The following is an 18,625-nucleotide window of genomic DNA, read 5'->3' on the forward strand; positions in this document are numbered from 1 at the left end:
CACAAAACAGGCAATCAAACACGTGTTCTATGTTCTACACTGTATGTAGCTCGGTCCCTGTATTGGTGTTTTTCCTGACATTGCTTTACAATTTAAAAGGGAAAAAATATTATGAATTTAGCTTTTATTCAAAATTAAATAAGCAAAAGCAAAAATCTTAAGAAACTTGTACAAATTACTTACATAAAAGAAAGTTAATAGAGACAGTCACAAATCTGCAACGAATAATTATAAAAGGGCCGGGCAGCATGGATATACCCATGTCACAGCACGGTGCTCTAACTGTGGTATGAATAAGGCATAACTAACATTTGCACCAGGACCAGAGTCAAAACAAAACAAGCCTTACAAGCTTAGTCCTACAGTAACCTTCTTCTCCTCCCCCCGGACCCTCAGCTGATTTATACACTACATAATTCCTTAAATACAAGTTATCGTGTCAAACTCTAATGACATAGACGGGCAGTTAATGTGAAAAGCCCCCTAAAATGTACAAGCTAACTGGCTGAATCCAGTTCTCCATCTACCTTTATGTACATTTTAATGTAAACCATATTTTCACAGTTTTAAGTGTTTTATGAATGGATGCACAGTACCATGTCAGGTTCCCAGTTGTTCCTGGAGACTGGCTCTGGGTTCTGCATCCCTGCCTTGCCGGCCACCGGGATGCACCTATTTACAGAAAGGATTGACTGTGTCATAGTCAATGGCCAAGACAGTTCAGCAAGAGCAGGATTTCCAACAAAAAGAATGATACTCTATACCATAGTTTACATACTTGTGCAAATAGAAGCATCAGGACAAATAAATCTGAGGCAAATTCAATCTGCGAAAACTCCTATGACTACTGTTGTAAACGTGGGAGATAGAGAACCTTCAGCAAGTTCACGCTCTATGGCTTTTTTTTTTTTTGTCTTTTAAAATTTAAAGCCAGAGAAAAAGCACACACACCACATACGCACCTACACACACACACACACACACACACACACGCACGCGTGTGCGCGCACACACACACACACGCACGTACACACGCAGGCACTCATACACACGCACACATGCATGCACACTCACGCACATGTCATACATACACGGAGTTTTTAGTTCATTTAGAGTATGGTACATAGTGCAACTTCATCACAATGTCGAGGTTCAACACACATTCAGTGCGTGTTTTCTGTGCAAGTTCTTAGTGGTCTGGGACCTAGTTGAAGGTATTCATTTGCAGATCCACGAGATTCAGGAGGTTGAAGAAAAGAAAAGTTTCCTTAATTTCTTAAACCAGCACTGGGTGTGCAAAAGGCAGCGGACAATCCGGCCGTCAATGGAGCCGGATCAGGGCGACGTTAAAGTAAGATCTGACCGCTTCTCAGCCTGTGGGCTAAGAGCGAGCTACGTGAGATCCAAGCAATCCGTTACTTAGATTGGTCTCTAGAAAAGTAAGTCAGAATATGCTGTATCTTTGTCAATCGTTCCTCCAAAGACTTCATTGACAGTACAGACAGCTGATACCTCGGGTCTACAGGAAGGACTGCCAGCAGCCACCAACACCATGCAGGTCCATTGGGTGTTGCCTAAAACCAACCAACAGTTCAGAGTTAACGTAACAGTAAAACTACAAATCAAAACCTAACCTACTTGACCTACATGCCAGGTACCATCACCATCCTAAGTCTCGTAATAATATAAGGCGGGTGATTATGACGCCCACAGACAGTGCAGAACTCAAGTTGGGAACTGTGCCCATGTCTCTCAGCTCACATGTTAGAGTTAGGATTTTAGCCTGGCACTGACTCCACAGTCAGCTCTTTGTCAATACCCGGTCAGGTTCTTGGCCTCAAGCTGCTGACATCTGGGTCCTGGGGCCCCTTTGCTCTGTTCCACAGGGGCCCCTTTGCCACAGTCCTGTGCTCTGTAGTTTACCTTCCTTCAGCTAGCCACTAACAGCACCTCTCCAGTTGTAAAGGTCAAAATGTCTCCAGATAGTACCAAATGCCTCGTGGGGCCAGACCTTGTTATTTAAAGCACTACAGAAAATTAATTGTTGATATTTGACATTTTTATTCAAAAATTGGAATCGTAAAAAAGAAAAGATTTGGCTTCTGATTTAGTTTGAAAAAATTAACGTTGCAAGGGCGAGGAAAAGCTAACTTCCTGGCAAGGAAGCTCCTGTATGCTGCACGGGCTGACACACAGCCACAGAGACAGTGGTAAGTGTGCACAACAGGATTTGACAGCCCCCGTCACCGCTCACTGCATTGGTGCTCACGAGCCCAGAAACAGGAACATTCAGAATGCCAATGCAACCACGACAGAGCCTGTGTGACGGCTCCCCTATCCCCTGCTCTGGACTCTGCACCATGTCCACTTCCTTCTGAATTCCAGAGATAACGTTTCCCAGAATCCTATCTTCCATGTGTCTCCAGGTTAGACCCAACCAGGCCAATGGCAATCTTACCAGATGCAGAAATTGATAAAGAGGTCATTAGTCTCTAGAAACTCTTGCAAAGTGTGGGGGGCAGCTTTCCAGAGGATTCTAGAGACCCATCCATTCCACTGCCTCTGACTGATGGACAGACACGTGCTCCCAGGGTCTTAAGAACTGAAGCACTTTCTCCACAAGTCCTAGTGAGGCATTGTGTTCTGCTGCTCCAGATGAACCGCGGGGGGATTCTGTGGCCTCTGGTGCAGTTGGCACTGACCTTCGCTCCTCCAGCCTCCAACATAACTGTCCCTCTTTACAACCCTCATTCCTGGATCTCACACAGTGGCTGCTTTGTTTTCCTGACTCCTAACATGGCATTAACAGAAACCAGTGGCAGCTACTGAGAGAGGAGAGAAGAGAGGACCACGGGGAAGTACTGCCCAGACCTTTATGAAAGTTACATTCTGGAGGTTTTAAATGTGTCATTCTGCTTTATCTTATGAAAGCATACTTCTATAATGTTTAACCAGATTCAGGTGGTCAGGATAGATATACCAGGATGGGTAACACAGGCACAGCATGGGTCCTGTCCTCAGTTTGGAAATGGTCTGGATGCCGACGTAAGAGACTCATTGGGTCGGAGAGACTCAGGCAAACCTCTGAAGGACAGAGTGAGAGATGGCTCACACTTGGATCTGTTATTGTTCCACCTTCATATATTTACAGCTAATCCACTGTGACATTAATCATCTTTTAACCATAAATACTTTATTTAATTTAAAATGTTTTGCTTAATATTGGTTCTCTCATGAGCCTGTGGTTGGATTCCTCAGGGTAAGGGACCTCCTAACGGGTTTTGCAATTGCTACTGCAGAGCTCAGTGCACAGAAAGAAACTAAATCACATTACTAATTAGGCTTAGTTTTTTGACGTAAACCCCAGTACTTGAGCAGGACCCTAAGAATGATAGTTTTATGGTAATGGAAGTGTTACACGCAACTAGACAAAAGTAGATTGACACGGTGCACAGTGGATAGGAAGTAAGAGGAGAGGAGCAGACTTCCTAAAGCCTGGAAAAATCACACATCTCACAACTGTCAAAGGCACAGCTGATGGGCTGGGAGGTACGGTGGCTTCAGAGTCACAGTTTAATGAAAGCTAGCATCCATTCTAAAGCTTACAACCCTCCCGGCATCCTGAGACAAGCCCTTGCTCCCTCGATGGCACTCTTCCCTGCAGGCAGCTTTGCCTGGGCTACATGTCGCAGATACCAGTGCTCTAGAGAATACAGCCATAATGCTAAAGATGGGGATGTAGAAAGCTGTCTGTCCGTTGGGTTCACGAGAAAGGGAGACTCGGCAACAGCAGAGCTATCCTACCTGGAGGTTTTCTTCTCTCTCAGGCATCGATCCAAAGTGTTGAAGGATTTGGTTTCGGAATCTGTCTCTTAAATTCTGAAACCAGCTGCAGGCTTGTGAGTACACTGAGTCGTGGAGTTCCCTCAGACTCCTTATTTCCTCTCCGTTCTCGATCTAGGAAGGACAGTAAGACCTCCGTGACTTCCTCCCCCTTAGCCTCATACCCATGGAACACTGGGAAAACAGGAATGTCCGCATCGGCGCTAGGTTATCAGAGTGTTATTCTCAGGCAATAGAAGGTTAAGTTTCTGCCTTACAGAGTGCTGACAGGACTCACTGGGAAGAACAGTGCCTGGTCTCCACCCGGAGCAGGCAGCAACCTGACTGACAGCCTGGGAAGGTGAAATGATGGTGGGCAATGAGCTCTGGTTCAAAGGTCTACACAAATTGGAATAGAGCAGTTGCTACAGTGACAAGAAAAATGGGGCACTTGGGCTACATATGACAGAAAGCAGCAACAGGAGGGCAGCCATAAACACACCCTTTACAGGAGAACTGGATCAAAAGAAACAAAAATACTTGCTAAAACATTGGCATGTCAAACAGTAGAGAATAAAATATATAATTTCAACTTCTGCCATAAGGGTCCAAGGCTGTGGGTCCCTCCATAATCTCCTCCATGCACCCTTTAGACCACCAAATGGCAAAGGTAAAATGGAAGACATCTTTCAGTCACAAGAAGACCTACAGAACAGAGGAGCATGGTCAAGGAACTCATCCATCTTAAAGGCGAACCATGGTCCTGGCCCACTGGCTATGGAGAGATTTTGAAATACAAAAGACATAAGACACAAAAGGTCACACATTCTTACTTCTGAAAAAAGTAAAATGAAAATTGAAACTATGCATTGCAATCAGTTGTAATTTACATAATGTGATATAGCCACAGGCTGTGCTCAGAAATAATTAAAATGGCAAAGAGCTGCATCTCTTGAGAGAGAAACAAAACCAGCTGAGAAACAACCAGAATTTTCAAAAGCAGGCTTTTTAAAAGGTTAAGAACATTGCTACAACAATTAAATAGAGCTTAACATTTCATTAGACATCACAGAAAATAAAATTACTACCACGAGAAGAAAAGGTAAATAATAAAATTGAGGTCTTCTGAACAAGAACAGACAAGAGCAAAAGCAAAAAGCTAAAACATATGAACGGGGGAAAAAGAAGGATCTAAGACGTGACCCAGTCTCCCAAACACGATGCCAGTTTCTGAAGACACTTCCAGTACGCTACGCTACTGGATGTATGCTTTTAGCCATGTATGTTCAGCCGCCTGCCCAAAGGACTTTGTCATCAGATGTGATCTATCATTATACAAATTAACCGAAAATTACAACAGGCTTACGGGTTTTACAAGCATACCATCTTTAGCAAACAGTTCCATTAGCCAACTCCACGTAAGACAAAGACTATCAGTCAACTAAAATGTTCAACTCATAAAATATTCTGCCCTAGTTCATAGAGCAAAGTATCTCCCCATGACATCTTTTTGTTTGTTTGTTTGCCTCAGCGTCTCTCTCTATGCAGTCCCAACCATCCTGGAACTCTCTATGTAGACCAGGCTGGCCTCAAACTCAGAGATCTGCCTGCCCCTGCTTCCCGCCGCATGACATCTTTTTTTTTTTTAAATCAGAGATAACAGGCAACATCAAGCCGATACATTTCTCTATCAGCACCGAGGCAGCACGGTGTAAGGAGAGCTCAGGACGCTGACTCGGTCAGCCTTCGATCGTTTCTGTTACACATCACAGACTCTGAATTACTCTCTGTATCTGTTAACTGTCTCAGATTTGTGAAAACTCTACGAACTCTTTGTGAAGATGCCCAGCAATCAGGAAATGCTGACTGATAAAGGGCTGGAATAGACCAGTGAACAGTGCTAATGTAAGACCTATGTTTTATCCTGCCTTTCCTGTAGAAACTGCTATCAATTTGATACTTAAAACAGCAGCTACTTTCCAGTACCTTAATTCTAGTTGGTAAATTAGGTCCCAAAATCATCAAGAGGCCACATCAACGCCATTTAAGCTATCAGCAGTGTACATATATGTATATGTATGTGTGTGTGTGTGTGTGTGTGTGTGTGTGTGTATATATATATATATATAGGCAGTATCTTATCTGGGACATCCTACCATTTTAAAACAGCATCCAGTTGTATTTACTTTATAATTATCTCTGGCACAGAAAAAAACCTAATACACAGGGTAACCCTTAAAAGAATTTTGTGTTTCCTTTTACATTAAATTTTAATCTATGAATTATAGCAGTTTTAATTATTAATAAATCAAATAAAATAAGGGAGAGATTCACAAACTTAAAACTTCGATGAGCTGGAAGTTCAATTTAGTCAACTGCTACAGTTAGTTAAGTGGTTACCATGACTACTGTATGCACAAGCATAAGTAGAGTCTAGGCATCGTGCTGCCTGGGAAGCCTGGAATATGAAGAGGCTGGAGCTTCTCGTCTCCATGTGCTCATGAATGGGCAAACAGTTCAAGAGCAAGATAAAGGAAAGGTGGCAGGAGCTAACCCTCCTAAGCAGCAATGAGGAATGACAGGAGAGCACGTTGGTAGCAAGCCCTAGGACACAGTGGCCCAGAATGCACCGGGAAAGAACATTTTCCATACCTTGACATCTTCCAGATACTCAATGTCTGCAGTGCAATATCCATCTTTCATTCCTCTTTTTAAAACTCTGAACCGCTTTCCTCCAACTGTGTCAACAACAGACCTTCCGTCAGGTAAGAAATGCACATTTCGAATTTGTAACATGCAACCATAATCTGCAAAACTAAGAGAAAAACATTGCTTAAGCATGAGTGTGCAAAGCCTCATTCGGATACAAAAAAAAGCTCCGGTGCAAACACAGGTGTCAAAGGTCACGAGGAGCCTACCTGTTTTGTGTGTCACTGACACACATCCCAAACTGCTTGGTTCCAGTCTGGATACTTCTTCGGATCATGAGCCTGTATCTGGGCTCGAATACATGGAGAGGGCAAGGCACAGTGGGGTAGGCCATAGTGCAAACGAATATTGGGACATTCTTGGTCAAGCTGAAGGAGAAGACATTTCATTGTTATAAACCGAATCAGACAGCAAAAACACATCAGGTTTACCATAGCAAAGAACTGAAGTCTTATCACAGCAAAAAACTGATGTATAAACACCAACAATAATAACAACAACGAAACTTGTTTTAAATATATGCTCTTGGTTCCTGACTAGTGCAGGAAGCAGCGCCCCTTCATCAAGTTCACACCGCTGAGTTCATGAAACTAAATCTGATTATGAGTCTCATATTTATAAGCCGGAATTCTAAAATAGTTGGTACCATACAGAGCTATTTTTAAAAATCAAAAGGAAATTTATCATAACATTGTATATTGAGAACTTGTTTAAAATACTTATAATGCAGGACAGAGTTATAGCTTTTATCCATAAGACATTAAGAAAAAAATTGGGCTCCCAAAATGGACAAAAACTCTTAACAGTGATATTTTGAAAAGATCAACAAAGAGAATTCAAGGTAACTAAAGTGACAGATACCTTTCTTCTGCCAGACTGTGAACAGTAAGAGGGGCAAGACAATGACCAGATAGCAAGGATGAGAAAGCCTGGCCTTGTGGGGCACTGAGAAAAAAATGCATACACAGGCACTTGACTCTACAGCAGAAGCACCACGGGTTCTTTGGTAGGAAGCATCCTTGGGACCAAGAGTTTTCCTTTCAGAATCAAGCCTACAGATGCAGAAATTAATGTTCACAGCAGCACAGCTGGAGGTCAGCAGTGCAAAGAGCAGAGAGGACGCAGCAGAGCATGTGGCAGTTGAGTCGGGTCCACGCTGTCCACTCTGAGGCCCAGGGCTGCACTGACTTACAGACAAGAGGCCAGCATGGTCCCATGTACTCCACTAAGGTCATGGAGAGCATGCACCAGGGCTATGGGTTCAAGATTTGCTTCTGCTCCCTTTTTATGTTCTTGCTACATGGCCACTAATGACCTAAGGATTTAACATGAAAGTGCAGTTAAAGCATAGCCCAGCTAGTAAGCCTGGCTGCCCCTGGATTCACAGCACCACTCAGCTCTCCCTCCGCCTCGGCTCCTCTTGTACCCTCTCCTAAGGGCGGGCTGGCTTCACCACAATGCTTCGGATCTGTAGTGTCACCGAATCTCCTTTCTAGACTTGAATATCCAAAAGAGACAGGGTTCTCACCTCAATATTTTCTATCACAAAAGTACACAATAAAACGCTGGTTTCTTGGGAGGAAAAATCACTACAGGCCCTGTAAAGGAAAGCTTACAAACTTTGTCCTGAAGACCAGTGGCCTGTGAGGACTTCCCATGGACACACACAGGAAAATTCAAGTTCACACACACAATTCATTCTGTTTTAGAAGTGAAAGATCCAATGTTCTACTTGTGTTTTAGATACAGCAGAAGACTTACTGGGAGAGCTCAGCTGTTTCTTCATCATAGATTTTCTTCCTCTCAGACAGCTCATCCGGCAGGTACTTCACTATTAGCTCCTCCAGCAGCTGTGTGACGCAGTACCTCCTGTCTGCTAGATACTGAAAGACAGAATTATTTCACATTCCAGTAGATGCTTCTCTATAGTATAAAGCAGGCAAAGTATAACTGAGAGATCAAAGCCTTTGTTATAGACCTTCACACTCAATTCTAACTGCATTTAATTCATGAGGGGAACCCTGCAGTTCATGTAGCTACACAATAAACCTGTCTGGGCCTCGGCTCCAGTGTGAGACTGTAGACGCAGCCAAAACAAGTCCCCGTGTAGAAAGTGCCCTGCCACAAGCACTAATCTTTTATTGGTAGCAGCCAGCCTGGCCCCTGCCATCTTCCACAACACAAGCAAATTTCTAAGAAGCAGAAGGAAGATATGGATGAAGAAAAGAATGCACTTGCCTTATTTCACAAAGTCAAAACAACTGTCGTTTTGTCTATTTTCAAAGATAAAGTCTCTACATAGGTTTTTCTACTGAGAGTGCTGTTGCCGTTTCTGTGAGGAGGCTTTCTCCTACCTCAGCTCTCCAGGTACTGGAATTATAGGCATATGCTTCCACTCAACCTATCTAATTTTTCTTTTAGGTTTTCTTCCAATGTTGCTCTCAGTCAGACTTCAACAGCATGCTACTTTTCCTGTATGGTCTATCCCCCGCCTCTATGTACTTGGTACATTTGTGCTCCCTCTACAGACTCTGAAAAGTGGCTGTCCACATGTAGCATATACCATTGTTCTGGCTGACAAAAAAAAAATCCACCCTCTCCTGTCTATGTAAGCTCTCTCAGGTCACGATCAGACCACATGTCTCATGATGTCTTCCTTAGTTCCTCTTTTACCTTACATTGTGTGTTTTACTGTTTTCACTATAGAAAAGGGATGAACCCATCATCCCTGCACTGTATCATATGAATATGGATACATAAGTCTTTGTAAGTCAACTAAAAGTCACTTAAGCTGAGAGTACACAGACAGAAAATACACATGTATTAAATAAAGTAAATAAATAAAGTAGTCAGAAAGGACTCTTGGGAGAAAAGTCAGAAAGAGAAGCCATCTCTCTGTCTGTGGAACCAACAGAAATAGCAGCTGTGTCAAGCTGTAATGAAGGACACAATGGGAAATTTAGAGTTAGGGAAGGTGGCCACGGAGGCAGCTTTCAACCTTGACTAGGAAGGTCTGTGAAAATACAGATTGCTAAGACCCACCCGGGTTCTGGCTCGAGGTGACGTGGAGCCTGAGAATCAGTAGTTCTGGCAAGTTCCCACAGGGCTGCTGATCTGTAGACACACTGGGAGAGGTGCCCCTCTTACAATGAAGAGGAGGCCGTGAGTGGACTCCGCTAGACCGTATGTGTGTAGACGCCAGGAGTTTATCATGAGGCTAACCCCCTCATAGAGCAGGCCTCTAACTTAATAATTAATTAATAAAGATAACAGGGAAATACTGCCATTCTCTACGAAGCTGCTGCAAAGCTCATGTCTTTAAACCAGACTTAATGGGCAAAAGAGGACAGTAGAATGCAGGCAGGAAACATGCAAGCACATCAGTATTTTTTTCAAATTATATACTATTAGGTATAGATATAATTTGTACTTTATAAATGATCCAACATAAGCTATCATCAACATTAGAAACAGGATATTTAGCCGGGCGGTGGTGGCGCACGCCTTTAATCCCAGCACTTGGGAGGCAGAGGCAGGTGGATCTCTGAGTTCAAGAGTTCGAGGCCAGCCTGGTCTATAGAGTGAGTTCCAGGACAGCCAGGGCTACACAGAGAAACCCTGTCTCAAAAAAGAAAAAAAAAAAAAAAAAGAAACAGGATATTTTTAAACATCCAGTTATGTGTTCAAATACTATCTTCGGTTTTCCTTTAAACTAGCATTTTTAAAGACTAAGTATTTCTAAATGAAAGTTATGTACTGAATAGTTAGCTTGAAAACAAGAGTAATTATAGCAAAGAATATCTAAACTCTGGGGAAAATAGCATGTTAATATACTTTATCCCAAAATGACAAGCTGTTGTCATAACTGGTAAACCCTTCAAGGGTAACTTTATCTTGACTTTGAAAACATTGTACATGGATGTGTTATGTCTGTGCACTTGTATGCGTATGTGTGTACATGTGTGTGCTTGTGTATGTTTTCAACATACCAGCTTGTTATGCAGCATACATATCAAACACAGCAACATATGCCACTGTGTTTTCTGTGGAAGTATTTTTATAGGGATTGTGTTTATTTTCTAATAAATGAGTGGTGGCAGATGTTTTTCTCCGCACACTATAAATCATCACAGGGAGCCAGGCTCCTGTGGATGCTTCCACTGAAGTTAGACTGCACCATGAAGCTGGATCCTGACAGAGAGGGGACAGGAGACAGCACCGCCACTGTGTGTCCCATTACAGGGGCTAGTGCTGATCTCTGGCTCTAGACAAGGAGGATGTTGCCTGCTCTAGGTTCTGCCACCACTTCCTAGAGCTATGCTGCTCAGTGGGGCAAGCACTGGTCAGGGACCTCCCTAAATTCTAGTTAATTAAACAATATGGAAACTTGTCCCTCAGTCACTCCAGACACAGTTCCAGGGCTTGAGTATTACACGTGGCTGGCTCCACGAGACCGGATAGGAAAGCTGGGCCGTCTCCACCATGCAGGAGGTTCTACAGGACAGCTGCTCTGGGCATTGAGGGATCTGCAACAGGCCTCAAGCCTGGGTGAGATGCAGGGCAGCAGAGTTCCCCAATGATGTCATCATTAAAACTGAACCTTCCCCTGAGCAGGTGGCTGGCTGTATTTCTTTTCTTAAAATAACAAACTCTGTGGCATCTTTGGAGGTTCCTTGTCTCACAATGTCGGGTCAGGGATTTTACCTTACTACTTTTTATTTTTTATTTTATTTTTTTCTCTTTGTATCCTAGAAGTCCGTGTGTGTGTGTGTGTGTGTGTGTGTGTGTGTGTGTGTGTGTGTGTATGTGTGTGTGTGTGATGGCTTCCAGTTTAGCATCTTAATAGATTCCGGAAGAATATGCAAACAAGTGGATTTGTTACTCGTGTCTTTTCCTGGGCTGTTTGCCTTCTGCTTGTTTGTTTTGTCCAATTCTGATGTGTTAGTTTTTGTTTTAAATTATCATATTATACTAATTATATTATCCTATTATATTATCCTTAAAACAAAAAACAAAACCAACCAACCAAACAACATCCGAGTAGACAGGCCTTGGTACTTAGGCCCTATCTCTTCTCAGCTCTCAGTTTCTCCTTTCCTACACGACATGGCTAATCAGCAGTGTGCCCTCGGTTAGCGAGGATGTACCATTTACCTCACTTTGAAAAGGAAACCACGCTTTCTGCAGGTGGGCACACACCAGTCCATGTTCCCAACCTTATGACCAGTAAACAGAGACAAACGCGCACTCACCTCTTTTAAGCTTTCTTTGCAGAGGGGACAATATGGTGCGTGATCTAAACAACGCTCAAGACAGTTCTTACAGAATGAGTGTCCACACGGGGTTGTTACTGGCTCAAAAAACAACCTGAAAGCAAACAAAGTACACATTAGCTTTCACATCAGGAGCCTCCGCGTTGGAAAAGCGTCCGTTAATAATGGACCATAACATAAAGCTCTACTGAGAGCAGTGGTTCTCAACCTGTGGATCAACACCCCTCTGGGAGGCACATCTCAGATATCCTGCATATCAGATATTTATACTACAATGCAAAACGGTAGCAAAGTTACAATTATGAAGTATCGATGAAGATGTTCTGGTTGGGGTCCCTGCAGCATGAGGAAATGTTAAAGGGTCACAGCATTAGCAAGGTTGGGAAACACAGGCTTATAGGTGTCAGGAGGCCAAGGTGGGAGAGGAGAGGGGGAAGAGGACAATACGACCAGTACTGTGGCCTCCTGCACCTTCTGAAAGACCTTGAACAACAAAAGTACCCTCCCAGGGGCCCAGAACTGCACTAACTACTGTAGTCACCACTACTGGACACATGTGGCCACCAAGCCCTTAAGCGGGGGCTGAGCCACACTGAGCCGTGAAAGCAAACAGAATAAAGACAGAGCAAACGATGTATGCCATTGGTGGTCATCAAATCTTGATACAGCCTCATCAAGTTAAAAATGGTCCTTAATAGTCTGACCAAAGCCTTTCTACATAAAATATACTAGAGAAGGATGCACTCAACAGACTCTGATGGCCCAAGGATGATGGTGCGTGATGCAACCCATTTCTTTGCATATTAACTTAAAAGCTTACTTTAGGGAAAGAGTGATTTAACCTGGCATGGTGGAACATATATCTAAACCCAATATCTTAATCCTAGCACTCAGGAAGATGAGGCACAATAATCTTAAGTTCAAAGCACAGGCTAACAGCTACACCCTGCTTTACTGAAGAAACACACAGTAAGGCAGGCAATTGTGATGTGCACTCAGTGGGAGGCAGAGGCAGGTGGATGTCTTGAGTTCAAGGCCAGCCTGATCTATAGAGTCAGTTTTAGACAGCCAGGCTACCCAGATCCTGTGTTGTACAAACACTGGCCCCACTTTCTCAATGCAGAAGTCTGATATCCAGAGGTCTGTTTCCTCAAAATTGAAAAAAGCTAAACCTAGGTCTAAAACTCCATCTTCTGATTCTTAGCCCAGTATTGTTAGTTCATCTTACCTAGCAGTACCTTTATCTATGCTACATATTTACATCGACATAATCATCTTTATAAAATTTGACACACTCGCCGGGTGGTGGTGGTGCACACCTTTAATCCCAGCACTTGGGAGGCAGAGGCAGGCGGATTTCTGAGTTCGAGGCCAGCCTGGTCTACAGAGTGAGTTCCAGGACAGCCAGGGCTACACAGAGAAACCGTCTCCAAAAAATAAAAAATAAAAAATAAATTGACACACTCACCTCATACAGAGAGAACACTCAAAGTCTGAGACATCTATTAGTTCTTCTGGGATGTCACCATAAGCTATTGAGAACATACAGTCTTCACTGGAAGATTCTAATCAAATAAAAAAAGCAGGGTTTTACTCTCGGGGAAAGAGGTTCCAAGGCCATTCTGAATCAGGACTTTACGGGCCAACCGCAGAAGGAAAGCCTTACCACCTTGCTTTTTGAGCTTGTTCCTCCCGTCCTCATTAATGATCACATCCTGTTCTAAGAGAGACAGCTTTCTCTTCAGCAGAACACCTTTTCCCTGAGTGGACAGTAAAGGTTCTGAGCAGACGCGCTTTAAACCATCCTCCCTGGCAGGCACTGCCGCTGCATTGATGGCTTGTGCTGACTGAGCGCGGTTTAGGCTTCCTTTGACAGGCTCTGGGGCATCCTCCGCTTGTTCTTCAGTCTGCGGAACACAATAAACAAAGGCAGTCCTCTCTGTTCACTGTCCTTTATTCTCCTAGCCAAGAAGAAAAATGGAACTGAGATTTCAACTCCTTATAATATGCATTTGAACCTAGCTTAACAGAACTTTTTAACTTTGAACCCAGGCAAGATAAATGACATTTTGTCAGTATTTATAGATCCTTAGGTATCATGCTGACTGATGTCACAGCACTGTTTAGAGCAGCAGTTCTGACGCAGATGCTCCGGACTGAGAATAAAATATTTATAGCTATATGCATGTTCTGAGACACTGACATTACGTACAGAGCTTTAGTATAAATCAAAAGCTGCAGACAAGATCCTGTTACTATAACCAGGTAGGCAATACACACTTAAGCAGGCTCTAATGCTTGACCCTGAGAACGTGGGGGTCTCAGCTCTAAGTCAGGTGTAGGGAGCAAATGTCATCTTTCCACCCCTTACCTGCTTCAGGCCAAGCTCAGCAGGGGAGTGTGGCTGCTCCATTACTGAGGGAAAACCAAGAGGTTTGTTCTTAATACATGGTAACGAACTCCAGGAAGATTCCTTCAGGCCTTCCTTTACGTTTTCAGGTGACAATAAGTCACACAGAATCTGTAAGAAATATTATAAAAATACAATAGAAGATATATACTATCTGGTGAAGAACAACAATATAAGCCTATTATCTATTCAAATTCTGGGAGGTGTTTGTAGCAGACACTATTTTTAATGATCAGGAAAGAATAGACATATTTTTAAGTTTTACGAACTACGGTATGTCTCAATAGGGATCATATCATTTCAAGAAAAAAAAGGGGGTAAGATTTAAACCTCTGAAAGGAGGGTATAAAGTGGCTTACGAGGGTACCCAAGGGAATGGCTACCTTTTTAAATATAAGAATTATAAAGGGAAGAGGTTTTAAGAGAGGTGGAACTATTTAATCTATTAGTAAGCCTTATTCTGTCAGGAGGTCAAGGTGCCTATGACAGTGCATTTCTGGTTTGCGGCTGGAGTACTATTGTGTTTGTGTGAACCCAAGAATGTGGACTAAACATGACACTGTACAGGTCCCTGTGTTTACACTGGACTTAGCCTGTCACTGACCAGCTACCCGTGTTGGCCTCTTCTGCTGAGCGCTTGCTTGGGGACAAGCAGCAGCTGCCCTGCAACACCTGGGAGCTCAAATGCAGCTGGTGGCATGAGGAAACTTCCTGGGCGTTCAAGCAAGAAATAAATCCCAGTCACTTGCCAAAACAGGTTTTATTGAGACACAGGGAAGAAGTGGCTACCAGAAAACAGGGCGTTTTATAAAATGCCATATTTCTCTGCATAGCGGGTGCTTCCTAAACTCTAGGTCTGAGGGTTAAACTTCTTGGGTCATAGGGTTTTGGTTATCCACAAATCAGTGGAAGGATGTAGATTCTATCCAGGGCATTCTCTATTACTTACTGACCCAGGTGATCCTTTCACAGGGCCATACGCTTAGCATCAAGAGATGGACGCTGAGGTCACATGGCTAGGACTCTACATCAGTGGGTTTTCTTGAAAACCTTTGCAAAGATCTTGTCTTTTCAGAAGTTGTGTCAGTAAGCAATCCCCCAAATTCCACCAGGGAACTCCTACAGCTGATAAACAACTTCAGCACAGTGGCTGCATAGAAAATTAACTCAAAGAAACCAGTAACCCTCCTGTAAATGACAAGATGGGCAGAGAAAGAAATTCAGAAAACAACACCCTTCACAATAGCCACAAATAATACAAGGTATCTTGGTGTAACTCTAACCAAGCAAGTGAAAGATCTATATGACATAGACTTCAAGTCTCTGAAGAAAGAAATCGAAGAAAAAATTAGAAGAAGGAAAGACCCCCCCATGCTCATGGATTGGTAGGATTAACATAGTGAAAATGGCCATCTTACCAAAAGCAATCTGTAGATTCAATGCAATCCTGATCAAAATTCCAACACAATTGACTTACAGACCTTGAAAGAGCAATTTTCAACTTCATATTTGAAAAAAACTGAGGATAGTCAAAATAATCCTGAACAGTAAAAGAACTTCTAGAAGAATCATCATCCCTGACCTCAAGCTGTACTAAAGAGCAAGAGAGATTAAAACAAAACACAAAAACCCTGCATGGTATTGGTTCAGAAACAGACAGGTGGATTCATGGAATAGAATCAAAGACCCAGAAATAAACTTGCATACCTATGGACACTTGATTTTTGATAAAGAAGTCCAAACCATACAGTGGGAAAAAGACAGCATCTTCAACAAATGGTGCAGATTAAACTAGGTATCTACATATGGAAGAATGCAAATAGATCCATATCTATCCCCTGCACAAAACTCAAGACCACGTGGATCTAGGACCTCAAAAGAAACCAGATTTGCTAAATCTCATAGAAGACAAAGTAGGAAACAGCCTCCAGTTCATTGGCACAGGGGGAAATTTCCTGAACAGAACATCAATGGCTCACTAAGATCAATAATTGATAAATAAGACCTCATGGACTGAAAAGCTTCTGTAAGGAAAGGACACTGTCAATAGAACAAAACGGCAACCTACAGATGGGGTAACTACATCCAACAGAGGGCTAATATCCAAAGTATATAAATAACTCAAGAAGTTAGCAACAACTCACATAACCCAATTAAAAATTGGATACAGAGCGAAACAGAATTCTCATCACAGAAATCTCAAATGGCCAGGAAGCACCCAAAGAAATGCTCAACATCCTTATCCATTAGGGAAATATAAATTGAAATGACCCTGAGATTCCACCTCACACCAGTCAGAATGGCTAAGATCAAAAACTCAGGCTACAGCAGATGCTGGCGAGGTGGTGGAGAAAGAGGAACATTCCTCCATTGCTGGTGTGATTGCAAATTGGTACAACTACTCTAGAAATCAATCTGGTGGTTTCTCAGAAAATTAGAAATAGTTCTACCTAAAGACCCAGCTATACTGCTTCTGGGTACACACTCAAAAGATGCTCTACCATACCACAAGGAAATGTGCTCCACTATGGTCTAAGCAGCCTTATTCATAATAGCCAGAAGCTGGAAACAACCCATATGTCCCTTAACCGAAGAATGGATATAGAATTTATACAATGGAATACTATTCAGCTATTAAAGACAAGGACATGAATTTTGCAGGCAAATGGATGGAACTAGAAAATATCATCCTGAGTAAGTAACCCAAACCCAAAAGGACACACATGGTATGTACTCACTGATAAGTGGATATTAGCCATATAGCACAAGATATCCATGATATACCCCACAGACCCTAAGAAGTTAAGCAAGAAGGAAGGCCCAAGGGAAGATGCTTGAACCAGATGCTGTGTCAGTTTGGCTCTCAAAGCTAAATGTTAGTTTTGCTTTATTTTTCACGATGGCATGTTAAATGCTTCGATGAATTTTAAAGCTCCCTATTTAACTTGGTTTGATCCACTCTTTCCTCTGAAGTCCTTTGATCATGGACTCTTTCCCTCCCTTTCTGTCTACTAAAATAACAGCTGTATCAGTTATCACAGAGTGACTTACTGAGAAAGATGTGTGGAGTGCTGAGATGAAGTAGGCATTAACCACGGAAGGTAAAAGGCCTGAATGCAAGGCAGCAGCAGGTCCAGAGTGTTAAGTTGCAAACTGGACCAACAGCAGAGGGAGGAGCCTATTTAACATATCCAAACAGACCTGACCTCCAGGTTCTCCCAGTATCCCTCAGTCCCTACCTGTTACAAGGTATGGCTGGCTACCCTTGAACTCTCCAGCCCAAGGGCTGGGCTGCACCTTTCCTATATAATCTAGCCCTTTGGTTCCCAGCCCCTTCTGTACCTTTGACCTCCTGGCTGCTGTACGTGGCTCCCCCCTCTCCCTCTCAGTTCTCCGCCCACTCTCCCACATAGCCCAGCTCAGTCTGCTCGTGTCTACTCTGACTCTCCCAGATGTGTCTGCCTCTGGCTAAAGCTCTTCTACATATCTACAATAAACTTTCTCCTCCACTGTACCTAGGAGCAGCCATGTCCTTTCCTTTTGATTTCTTTTCTCATTCAGAGCGATTCCCGAGTAAGGTATAAGGAAAGCACCTTCGATCAGCTTGGTTCTGACTGGACAAAGCACACCCCTTTCCAAAGTGCTTGGGGCCAGAAGGGTTCCAATTTTTTCGTTTTAATTTTGGAGTGTTTATAGATAGTTATCTTGGGAACGGGATGCAAGAATAAATATAAAATCTGTCTCAGGTATATCTCGTACCCAAAAACTGAAGGTAGTGCTCTTGTGTTCCGTGTTTTGACTACAACCAGTTAGTCATATAAAATCAGGCTCTTTGCCCATATGGCATGGCATCTCATCCCCCAAATTTCAGAGCTTTGATTTTCAAATTCGGAATGTTCAGCCTATATTTGGAACCATTTGCATTAATAAATCACAAATACAACATTGACTTATATATAAATGGAAATCTTTGGTTACATCAAGAATTCACGTCAGTAGGTGGTGGTGCATGCCATTAATCTCAACATTCAGAAGGCAGAGGCAGGCAGATCTCTGTGAGTTTGAGGCCAGCCTGGTCTACAGAGTGAGTTCAAGGACAGCTGGGGCTACACAGAGAAATCCTGTCTCAAAAAAGAAAAAAGAAAAAAAAAACAGAATTCAATATATTAAAGATAAGAACTTAGGTGCCAAATTGTTCCTCAGATAAGATTCCTTCTTATGTTCCTTGTCTTACTTTTTTTAAGACTCCAGTGTGCCTCTGCCTTGGATAACGGCGTGGGTATGTTCCTTGTCTTACTTTTTTTAAGACTCCAGTGTGTCTCTGCCTTGGATAACGGCGTGAGTATGTTCCTTGTCTTACTTTTTTAAGACTCCAGTGTGCCTCTGCCTTGGGTAATGGCGTGGGTATGTT

General features: G+C 42.9%; 1 protein-coding gene across 2 annotated transcripts in view; it reads right to left on the minus strand.

The window, feature by feature from the left end:
* Positions 1-1,043: 1,043 nt before the first annotated feature.
* Positions 1,044-18,625, minus strand: part of Lonrf1 (LON peptidase N-terminal domain and ring finger 1) — a 31,822-nt gene continuing 14,240 nt past the window's right edge. Inside the window, exons 4-12 of one of the 2 annotated variants that reach the window (XM_028768266.1) lie at positions 14,176-14,325; positions 13,471-13,711; positions 13,273-13,336; positions 11,784-11,898; positions 8,293-8,414; positions 6,741-6,899; positions 6,475-6,637; positions 3,805-3,957; positions 1,044-1,574 (exon numbers count right to left, since the gene is read on the minus strand). In XM_028768266.1, coding sequence (XP_028624099.1) covers positions 1,416-1,574; positions 3,805-3,957; positions 6,475-6,637; positions 6,741-6,899; positions 8,293-8,414; positions 11,784-11,898; positions 13,273-13,336; positions 13,471-13,711; positions 14,176-14,325 — 1,326 coding nt within the window. In that variant the 3' untranslated portion in view covers positions 1,044-1,415. Of the gene's footprint in view, positions 1,575-3,804; positions 3,958-6,474; positions 6,638-6,740; positions 6,900-8,292; positions 8,415-11,783; positions 11,899-13,272; positions 13,370-13,470; positions 13,712-14,175; positions 14,326-18,625 lie in introns of both variants that reach the window. The other variant, XM_028768265.1, reaches the window with a different exon arrangement.

This window comes from Grammomys surdaster, unplaced genomic scaffold (genome assembly GCF_004785775.1).
Source record: "Grammomys surdaster isolate TR1022 unplaced genomic scaffold, NIH_TR_1.0 185, whole genome shotgun sequence".
Lineage (NCBI taxonomy): Eukaryota > Metazoa > Chordata > Mammalia > Rodentia > Muridae > Grammomys > Grammomys surdaster.